This window comes from Pan paniscus, chromosome 10, assembly GCF_029289425.2.
Source record: "Pan paniscus chromosome 10, NHGRI_mPanPan1-v2.0_pri, whole genome shotgun sequence".
NCBI classification, from domain to species: Eukaryota; Metazoa; Chordata; class Mammalia; order Primates; family Hominidae; genus Pan; species Pan paniscus.
Window position 1 is genome coordinate 50,807,795 of NC_073259.2, and position 11,797 is coordinate 50,819,591.

The 11,797-nt window shown below is 34.7% G+C and overlaps 1 protein-coding gene across 1 annotated transcript in view; it reads left to right on the forward strand.

Annotated features, from left to right (window-relative positions):
* Nucleotides 1-4,025, forward strand: part of ADAMTS20 (ADAM metallopeptidase with thrombospondin type 1 motif 20) — a 191,725-nt gene extending 187,700 nt beyond the window's left edge. Inside the window, exons 35-36 of the mRNA XM_055095736.2 lie at nucleotides 185-289; nucleotides 2,495-4,025. Of these exons, the coding sequence (XP_054951711.1) occupies nucleotides 185-289; nucleotides 2,495-2,584 (195 nt within the window). The 3' untranslated portion in view covers nucleotides 2,585-4,025. The remainder of the gene's footprint in view (nucleotides 1-184; nucleotides 290-2,494) is intronic.
* Nucleotides 4,026-11,797: the final 7,772 nt, after the last annotated feature.

The following is an 11,797-nucleotide window of genomic DNA, read 5'->3' on the forward strand; positions in this document are numbered from 1 at the left end:
AATTTCTACAGGACCATTAGTTCTAATTGTCGAATCATAGAGTCCTAGAGTTGGGCAGAGTTACTTCTCCACAAATAACATTATATAGTATTAATTCAGTTGCCCCTTGCAATTGAGAAGACTTATTTGTAATCAAATATTTTGTAAATTCCATCTATTTTTCTTTGTTTTATTTGCAATTCAGGGACAGTTTAGCATTAATTTGTCAGGAACTGGGATGAAGATATCCAGCACAGCAAAGTGGCTCACTCAGGGGAGTTATACCTCTGTCAGCATACGAAGATCAGAGGTAAGTCCTGCGGGACCAAAAAGCCTGTTTGAAATACTTCTGAGCTATGAACTAGCATTAAAGGTTCTCTACCTAAAATGTAAACTTATATGAAATTGATGACTAAAGAGATATTGCATATAATGGGTATATTACATATAATGGAGCACAACATTAATTTATGAAATGAAATGGGATTCATTTGTATTAATGTGCATGTGGAGGTTTTGTATATTTATGAATCCATATATAGGCTATAGATATTTGAACATAAATTGCCAAATGCCAGGACATATAGATTTTGTCTATCTCAAGTTTGGAGCTAATGACTTGAAATACAGATGTTCAAGAAAGGTATGCTTTTTACTATACTTTAATTACTGAAGGTTTACAGGTTTTAATATTTCAAAATGAGGGTTAAATTTTTTGTTTTCTTCCCTCACTGTTTTAGTGATGGGGGTGGTGTTGGAGACACTTGTCATTTAACAAATATTCTTCACAGTTTTTTCAAGAATTAGGATTATGTATTTATGTTGTACTCATGTTTTCCTATCTTTATCTAGATAACATTGTTATTTTATGTATAAAAATGTAGACTGTTATGTAGTATTTATATATATAGTTATAACTATTTTTATAGTTTATTCTTATAATTATTGTAACTATAGCACATGTTGTATTATCCAAAGTAGAATCCACTTAATTTTCTGCAGGTATGGTGTTCTAACATGTACACTTCATGAAATGCTTTCTATTACTTATGGTTATTGTGTCTTAGATAACATAGCCCTGCTCATAGTAAATCTGGATCTAGGTTATAGGTGTTCTCACCTATATTACACATAAATTAGCACCAGCAACAGCCCCGGTATACTCTAATGTTTTATGACTTTTATTTCTTATGATAAAAGTAAATTTTGTTATACTCCTATTTATATAAATATTTCTCATAAATGAAATTTAGTATTCTGATAGTCATAGCCTTTAAAACATTCTATTTCTGAAGATGATAAAATTGTGCTTAATGAAGGATTTGTGTTTTTATTAACTTCTCAAGATTAATTCATTATTCATTTCGTTGAGAAGTTCTATCTCAATCAAAAATGTTGCACATAACTAGTTCTTGAAATCTGATGCCTGGTGTGAAACTGACTGGTAAAATCCAGATATACTTACAGAAATGCAAACATATTTTCCTTTGCCAAGAAGTTTAATGAAGATAGAGTTTTTACTTCAACAGAGGGAATAGGGAATTATACAACTCGGAGATTTTACTGCCATTCCCTTCTCTGTGTACTCAGATTCTCCAGAGTTAAATTGCTTTAGAAAGAGAAGGTAACTTCAAAAGCTTCCGGTCTCAAAACATTCTTCCATCTCAAAATGTCCCAAGAACCTACAGTTTTCTTCTCTATCTTTACTCCCTTAGATTTAAAAAAAATTACCTTTTCCAGATATGATAGGCGTTCAACCTATTTTTGTCTCATGTTCTGGAAATGTCTTCAGTCTTGACTTGTAGACCTAAAGACGTGAGGCGTCTATCACGTCCTGACCAACCCACTTCAGCCTACCTCTGCCACCTGTTCCTCGGTGAACTGCTCTGCTTATGGAACAATCTCCCATTTTAGTTCTTTTCTAATTCTAATGATTGCTTTCAGCCCAGTTTTTATTTATTTATTTTCTCCATTTTGCCACCTTCTATACTTTTCTCCAGAGTGTGTTTCTAATGCCTCCACGAGATGCTTGAAATAAATGGGATATAAAATGAATTATATGCCTTTAAAGTCAAGTTTGTACAATATCTTTCTTTTATTTAAAGAGATTATTATATAAAATTATGTAAATACTGGATTGCAAATTGGGAGAGGTTTTAATACACTCACTGAAGCAAATAGATACCTAGATGAAATATATGTGGATTGAGATTGAAATATGTGGATTGGATTTAAATCTTAATTGAGATTTAAATTGTCTAAATTATAGTATGGTATATAATATTCAACTAGCTAATATGAATCTCAGGTTATCTAATATCCTTTAACTTTCCCATGTCCACCAATTTGAACTAATATCAAAAGGGGTATGATCTTTGACCTCAAATGCAATTGTTATAGGAAACCTCTGCTAATGATTTTAGCCATATGATTCAAAGCATTTACTTTTTCTGCTATTTGCATACAGATACCAGCTTGTATAAGATTCTTTTGTATTTCTTCTTCCGATTTTCAGGATGGAACTAGATTTTTCGGCAAATGTGGAGGGTACTGTGGAAAGTGTCTTCCTCACATGGCTACTGGTCTCCCAATTCAAGTCATATGAACATTTAGAAGGGGGAAGTATGCCCTGAAGAGGGGATATTCTCTGGAATATTCAAATAACTGGTGCTCATTTCTTTATATCTCCCTTCCCAAGATTTCCATGTCCAATATGTCTCTGCCTTTTTTTCAGGGTGCTCATCAGGGATTCAAATCACTGCTTAATAAGGTCTATAAAAGAAATTTAAGAGCTATCTTAATTTATTTTATATCTAATCAGGATATTTTTTAAAGAACATAATAATTTATAATAGAGAATACCAGGATTGAATGAATTATACCAAGACAGTGTTGCTCTTAACATCTTGGCCTGGACCACACTTATTTTATACCTATAAACACACATGTAAATCTCTGCTCAGTTTTGTACTGTACAATGAAATGTTTATTCTACTTGCTAAAATGAAGCAAGTAAATATTAGGATAATAAACATTCAAAATTACTATAAACATTATTGAATCTTTCCGACAAATAGCAAATCAATAGTTACATAAAAAAGCACAGAGCCATTATACTTTGTACTCATACAGTTTAGATACCTTCTTTTATTTTTTCTTTAATTTTTGCTTGTGGATTATGGGGCTTCAATTAAAAAATAGTCCTCAAAATGAGGTACAAATTGTGTATTAAAAATGTATGTTTGGGTTAAATAGTAAATAAAAAATTTTGTGGGTATAATAAAGATATGATATAATTTAATTTTTAAAATCTACCTCAAATTTGATTGTACTTATAAGAACAATACATTGTTTTTATAATGTTTATATTCTGTTTTGCCTTTATAATTCTTGTATGTGTATATATATTCTTTAAAAATCTATTTTCTCAAAGTTATGTACTGTATTCTATTAATTAAATATGTGAGAATTCTTTTAATTTTGAAGATCTTATTTTGGTAAACATAAAAATATATTGACATATGTAAAAGTTTTATTAGAGATGTTTAAGTTATTTTATATCAGAGGTTTCTCAAAGCCAGAACATAAGGGAGTATAAAAATTAACTATTAATTGGCAAATTCTCAGGTATTGAGTTTTTTTCATGCAGATAATTTAACTATGTATTATATAATATACTTTTGAAAGACATGTAGACAAATATATTTTTCTATGGAAATCTACTCGGAAAACCAAAAAAAACCAAATGGAATCTACTAATAGATTTTTGCCAGTGAATACTAGTGTACTTTTTTTACCCACAAAGTGTTTTTCTCCCAAACATTTATTACAGATGTATTGTACCATATAAAGCTCTAATGCAATTTTGTTTCAATGTGGTTAAACGTTTGAAGATGTCTGTATCAGAAGAAGTATTTTGTATTATGTGCCTTAAGCCAGTTACAAACATTAAGACAAAATGTGTGACATTTTCCAGGAATCTTTTCATGTATATTTAGAATCTGACAATTGATAAACATTTAAATAAACATATTTTTATGATTCATTAGCACTTTGTTTTTATTGTCTTTACATGTTAAAAAAAGAACTTTCACTGCAGAGAGCTATAACTCTAAAACTTCAAAAATTCTAATTTTTTATTTTTATTTTTTGAGACGGAGTTTCACTCTTGTTGCCTAGGCTGGAATGCAATGGCACGATCTCAGTTCACTGCAACCTCTGCCTCCCGAGTTCAAGCGATTCTCTTGCCTCAGCCTCCTTAGTAGAGGGGATTACAGGGGCCTGCCACCACACCTAGCTAATTTTTTGTATTTTTAGTAGAGATGTGGTTTCACTGTGTTGGCCAGGCTGATCTTAAACTCCCGATCTCAGGCAGTCCACCCACCTCGGCCTCCCAAAGTGCTGGGATTACAGGTGTAAGCCACCGTGCCTGGACAATTCTAAGAAATTTTAAATCAAATTTGTGCAGTTAGGATGAAGCGCAGCTCCTATCTATGCCCTTCTCATGGCAGAGGAAACCTGGCAGGAAACCTGGCAACAGCTTGCAATGCCTCTGAAAGCTTGTATATACAAGGACTCCTGGTGTCTACTCAGATTCAAGTGACCAAACCGGATCACATGACCAAGTCCTACGCAGTGGGGCAGGGAAATGTACTCCTGCAGGGCAGGATGGCCAGATCTATGGAAATGGGTGGGGACTTAACAATCTCTCCCAAGGCAAGAAGCAGGTCCTTGTGATATATCATCTTCAACTCCCTAGAATTTGCCCAAGTACCTCCAAAGTGGTTAAATAAATTAAATTACCACTGGAAGAGAATAAAAATTTTAGTTGATCCACATTCTCAATGACACCTGAATTTCTGTTTTGTTTTGTTTTCTAATCTGGTGGGACATAGCATGGTATTTCATTGTCTGAATTTATATTTATCTGAATACCAGATTAGATGGGGATCTCTCATACTTTTTTACATTTGGTTTCTTTTTCTGAGAATAACTTTTTTATTATCTTTGTCAGTTTTGGTTTGGGATTTTTTTTAAGTTAAAGGGCTTTTTAATAGTTACCATCAGAGTGGGAACAAAAAAATATAAGTTTACAGTTTGGGGCTGTTATTTTAAATTCACTTTCTTTGTCACTTTTCTGTGTCTATGTCAAAGTGTTGCTGTTTTGCTCAAATATTTTGTCTCCTTTCTAACCCCAAATTCTCAGTACATAGCATTACTTTCTATTTCACAAGAAAGAAAACCATTGAAAATAAATTCTTTCAACTTCCTGCCACTTATACGTCTCCTCTCCATGTCCCTTGCCCCAAAAAAGAGAAAGAAAAAAAAAATCATATTTCTGAATAAAAGCCAAGCAGCTTTATGTGGATGCAATTTAAAACATTTGAGAATCTCTTGCCAAAAAGCATGCTTTTGTATTGTACCTTAAATTAGTTGCAAATATTAATACACAACTTACAACGATTTACTTGTTTAACATTTAAGATGACATGCTCCCTGCATCTATTTTATCTTTTTTTGTTCATGCCCTGATGGAGAAACAATTACCCTGCTCATGTCTAAGGACAATCACTCAACCTCTGCCTTTGATTTCTCCCACTCTGAATTCTCTAGGACTTCTTTCCATTGATTATTCTGTCTCCCTTTCCTTTCTCTCACCACTGGTTCCTTTTCTTCATTCAAAAACCATGTTTGCCTGTCTTCTATATTAAAACAAAAATATCTCATTGTCCCGTCCAATCAATAATTATGTCAAGTTAGTTTATCATATTGTTTAAATCTTTTCTATGTATTTATTGATTTTTCTAATTGTAGTATTGATTACTGAGAGATTGTAATCAATATAGTCAGTACTGCAATTTAAAAAAATTGTAAAACAGGTAATTCTCTCTATTTTTAGTGTTTCCTCCAGGAATTCCAATATAGATCCCTAACCTATCATAATCTACCTTCAATGTTATAAACTTCAAATACAATTTTATATAAATTCTTGCTTTAAACGTGTGTTTTAAAATAAATAAGATACTATAAATTATCCTTTATATATTAGCTGGGTATGGTGGTGTGCATCTGTAATCCCACCTACTCTGAAAACTGAGGTGGGAGGATTGCTTGAGCCCAGGAGGTCAAGGTTGCAGTGAGTTATGATAGTGCCACTGCACTGCAGCCTGGGCAACAGAACCAGACCGTCTCTTAAACAAACAAACAAACAGACAAACAAAACCCTAACATCATGTACAAACATTGATGGAAATAGAAGATAGTAATATAATAAATTTTGCAATAACAACTTGTTCACAACTGAGTACAGATTTGAAAAATATAAAACTGTTTTATGATGCTATAATAACAAAAAGGAACAGAATTAATTTATTTTATTCTCCCTCAATGTCACTCATCAGGATAAAATATATCTTGGCTACTAAATGTAGCTATCAGCCAACATTGACCATCGTATGGACTTCTAATTTTTAAAAATGAGTAGGATTTTCAAACATAGAGAACTCATTCTTTCCCCTGTTAATTTTTTTCTTATAATTTTAGAGTGTCTTTATTTGCTAAGTGTTTACTTAAATATTTTGCTAAAAGGTAAATAATAGGATTCAATTATACAGTACTTGCACTACTCAATCTGTAAAAGATAACAGGATTACTTTTGCTACTTTTCACTTACCCCTTTCTCTAGTAATTTTCCATATTTGAAACTTGAAAGAATATTTACAACTGACAACAGTGGCATCTGCTGGCCATAATGATTCCTCAGAAGAATCAAGAAAAATTGCCAACCTAATTTCTTCAGTAGTTTCTTGGAAATCTTGAGGCACAACTATTGCAATGCATTAGGTGAACTATCTTTGAGTCATCTTTAACCCAATTTAACATTAATATCGACATCTATATTAATATCCTACATTCATACATACATGCATTCTTTTTGCAACTTCAATCTGAGAACATTCTTAATACAAAATCTTCCTTGACCTCCAGGAGAAAATAAAGAAGTTTTTCATGTAATAATTTTGTTCAGGAATTTTTATTCTGTAAAGGGGGGAAATGTGGAATGTGAACAGAGGCTTTCTGGACCAGGGTGTAGCAGTAATGAATAAGGTAACATTGAATAAGTTCACCACTTGGGTTTTTTTTTTTTTTCTCAGCTATAAAATCAGAAATTCAAAACAAACAGCTTCTAAGGTACTTTTCAGCTGTGAAAGTTTATATGTATAAATTGTGTCTGGTGCACTAGTAAGCAGTTACTATTTGTTAAATGTGTAAAGCTACTTGGTATTTAATATGAATAAAAAACTGTTCAGGGGTAGCTTATCAATCTACTCTTCACTTTTGTGATACAGAAAACTGTTCAATTTACATATGTCAAAGCAAAGATTTACTCCCTTCACAGTTTTATACCCAGTGTTTTATAATTAAGAAAACCCGAGTTTTTGATGTGCTCTGCCACTTTTTGGATGTGTGGTCTCATAGCAAAACACTGATACAATCTGAACTTCAGTATTCTCAATTGCAAAACGAATAGAAGAAAAAATGTCTTGCTTACCTTCCTAGCATAAAAATTGTGAAGTTAAATGAGCTATTCTTCTAAAAATATTTTCAGTAGTACAAATGACCCAATTAGCAAAATCCCTTTATTTTAAATATAGAAAGCAGCTTTGAAAGCATTATAGTTAGTAGAAGACTGGTTCTGAGGTTAAAACTCCAGCTCTACTGCTTATGTATGCCCTGTGATCTTGGGAAAATCACTTAATTTCTTTGAGTTTCATGGGAATGTTAATAGTACCTGTCTCATTTTGTTGCAGATATTAATATGTAAAATATTGTACTAGGTCAGGCACATAATAAGTTTTCATAAACGTTAGCTATCATTACTATTGTCATGATGACCTGTAGGGTCAATACTTTTATAAACTAATCCTAAAGCATACAAATATTTTGTGTATGTAGTGGGGAGTAGAGGAGTGTTGCCTCTTGGAAACACAAGTCCCAAGGAAAGTGAGGAGGTTTTCTGCTTTTCCATACATTATTCACAGTATAGATCATCTTGGACCATCTGACTTAAATCTGATGCTCTCACCATCCATCTCTACTGAACACCACTGCTGTGCTCCTGACCTGCTCTGAATTAGCAATCACCCCTCACCTTGGAAAGAATTAGCCACAGTCCAAGGTGTGGATTAGATCTCTCAATATTGGTTTCATTTAGACCTTGTCATTTCTGCCCCTTCTGACTCCTTTTTCCTCTGATCTTCCTCCTAATTCTCTGCTCTTTTCCCTTGCCCAATTTCTCTTCTGTTTCAACATATCACATAATGAATGCCTTGGCATGACCTATCATAAAACCATCTTGGAAGGTAACGTCGAGTGCTTTCTAAGCAGCTTCATCAAATGCGTAACCCAGATGGTTGAAAAAGATGATCTCAGTATGAGGTATCTGTGAAGGTGCCAACCAAGCCAGAGTGTAGCCAACTTCAGTTACATTAGCACAAGGACTCTCTTTACAGGGCAACACTTATCTATTCCATCAGTTAGTATTCTGACTTTTGGTTCTGTCTTTCCATCATTTCATAAAAGTAGTGGTTTTTTTTTTTTTTGAAAAAAAACCTCTTTTGCTTTTTTTTAAAACCAAAATTTTAAAATGTAATAATGATGTATCTGTATTTACACCAGCGATGGTAGATACCAGGAAACATGCCAGTACTCTCCTATTTGGCACCTAGAGTAGGCATTAATCATTCCAGACATTTCCTACTACTAATCAATCTGGATATATCCTCAAAACTCTTAGTATAGTTTCCTGGGTAACCACCACCAATATATCAAATTTGACACATGAAGGGATAGCTCTCTGCTTTCTCTGAACAAGGTCTGGATAGCCAAGAGGAATCAACTTTCCCAGAGCCTTGCCTAATGGCATAATTCGATAGAGTTGAATTTCCCAAAGCCATTCAGCATGTGTTTATTGAAAACAACTCTAGCCAAGACACTAGACTAAGAATAATTGAGCAAGTCAACACAGTCCCTGTCATCACAGAGTATATAATTAGTTTGGTATGTAATTTTTAGTATCTTCTCAAGCAGCAAGTGTTGGAGTTTTGCTTTTGTTTTGTTTTTAATTAGGACTAGCCAGAAAAAAAAAAAGAGGTATTGTGTCATTGAGGTATAGGTGGGGCAAATCCCAGACTTGGGATTTAGGGAGGGGTGCGAGAAAAAGTAACTGAAAAGGAAAGTTGCATGGAATCTCGGGCAAAGATAGTTTAAAATCTTGCTGGAGACATTCCCTGGAGAAAAGTCATCATTTATTTTGTGTTCACTATCTACATCATTTTTCTTATGTTTTATGCATGCCCCACTTTATCAGGTGGATCATGTTTCCCGGTGTAGAGGCTGAAAATATCAGACAACTTGCTTTCCTGACCTCCCTTGCAACTAAGACCCAGCCATATGACCTCAGCTCCAACAGTCGGATGCACCATCACTGATTTTCATCAGAAGTTAGTGACTCTGAGAAGTAGAAGCAGTGCAGTACACACCAGTGACAGATGGCACATTGGTGATGCCTAGATTCAGGGCCCAGGGGCAGCAGCGGGAGCTCTTGTGGCAGCATCATGCATCAGTAGAGCAAGCTGACGAGTCCAATGCACAGCTGCTATGTCAGCAAATCTTCAATGCACCAACCAGGGGAGTGATTTTGGCCTTTCTTCCTGCTATTTGCTTTATATTTATGCTATATATTATTTATAATGTAGATATATATATTATTTATAATTCAGATATATAGAATATATAGCTTATATTTATGCTATATAAAGCAACTGGATATGCTTTAATAATTTATTTTGTGTTGAATTAACCAGAATCAGTTTCTGAAGCAAAGAACAGGGAAGAAAAGAAAAAAGATCACTATGCAAACTCTACTTAATATCAGTCTGTGTTTATTGTTGCCAGAGGCATTTCTCTCAAAAATGTAGAGATAGAGGTCACTTTCTAATTCTAACCATATGCCAAATCATAACCCACATAAAATTATTAACTTTCTTTTCTAGGCTAACATGGCTTCTTTGAATCTTTTAGTCTATGTTTGTAAATAAAATTTGGGGATTAAGACATGAATTTTACAACCATGCAAAATAAAAGCCCTGCTTCTCTAAGGTCTAATAGGTTTTAGCAAATGTGAAAACATATGAAGTCTTGTTTGAAAGTAAAAACATGTCTGATTGTACATTTCTGGTGAGACATACCTACCTCTAGTCTTGTCTGTTCCAAGGATAGCTGTTCTGCAAATGCCTTTCAGAATGCACATCAAATTCAAATATAAGTGCTCCTCATAAAGTGGTACAATGTTTTTATTATTATTATGAAGAAGCTTATGAGTGACTTTACTGAAATAAAGATGTACTCGTTAATGGCAAAGCCCCAGCTTATTGAGATTCTACATGACTCACCTAGTTGAGATTATAGACAACTTGCCTTAGTAAGGAAGTCTGGGAAATATCTGAACCACCACTAATATGGTTTGGCTGTGTCCCCACCCAAATCTCATCTTGAATTGTAGTTCCCATAATCCCCATGTGTCATGAAAGGAACCTGTTGGGAGGTAATTGAATCATGAGGGAGGTTACACCCATGCTGCTGTTCACATGATAGTGAGTGAGTCCTCATAAATCCAATGATTTTATAAGGGGCTTTTTCCCCTTTGCTTGGCACTTCTCCTTCCTGCCATCATGTGAAGAAGAATGTGTTTTCTTCCCCTTGATTGTAAGTTTCTTGAGGCCTCCCCAGTCATGTGGTCAATTGAACCTCTTTCCTTTATAAATTAGCCAATCTCAGGCAGTTCTTTATAGCAGCATGAGAATGGACTAAGACAGTAAATTGGTACTGAGTGGGGCACTGCTGTAAAGATACCCAAAAATGTGGGAGTGACTTTAGCACTGGGTAACAGGCAGAAGTTGGAACAGTTTGGAGGGCTCAGAAGAATATAGAAAGAAGTGGAAAAGTTAGGAACTTCCTAGAATCTTGTTGAATGCTTTGACCTAAATGCTGAAACTGATATGGACAGTGAAGTCCAGGCTGAGGTGGTCTCAGATGGAGATGATGAACTTGTTGGGAACTGGAATGAAGGTCACTCTTGCTATGTTTTAGCAAAGAGCCTGGTGGCATTTTGCCCCTGCCCTAGATATCTGTGGAGCTTTGAACTTGGAAGAGATGATTTAGGGTATCTGTCAGAAGGAATTTCTAAGCAGTAAAGTTTTTAAGATGTGACGTGGGTGCTGTTAAAAGAATTCAGTTACATGTATTTGCAAAGATATGCTTTGGAATTGAAACTTAAGTTTAAAAAGGAAGCAGAGCATAAAAGTTTGGAAAATTTGCAGGCTGAAAATGTGATAGAAAAGAAAAACCCATTTTCTGAGGAGAAATTAAAACCTGCTGTAGAAATTTGCCTAAGTAACAAGGAATCAAATATTAATTGCCAAGACAATGGGGAAATTGTCTCCAGGGCATGTCAGAGGTCTCCATGGCAGCCCCTCCCATCACAAGCCCAGAGGCCTAGGAGGAAAAAATGGTTTCATTAGCTGGGAGCAGGGCCTTGCTGCTTTGTGTAGTCTTGGGACTTGGTGCCCTGCTTCCCAGCCATAGCTAAAAGGGGTCAACATACAGCTCAGGCCATGTCTTCAGAGGGTGCAAGCCCAAAGCCTTGGCAGCTTTCATGTGGTGTTGAGCCTGGGGGTACACAGAAGTCAAGAATTAAGGTTTGGGAACCTCAGCCTAGATTTCAAAGGATGTATAGAAACTCCTGGATGTCCAGGTA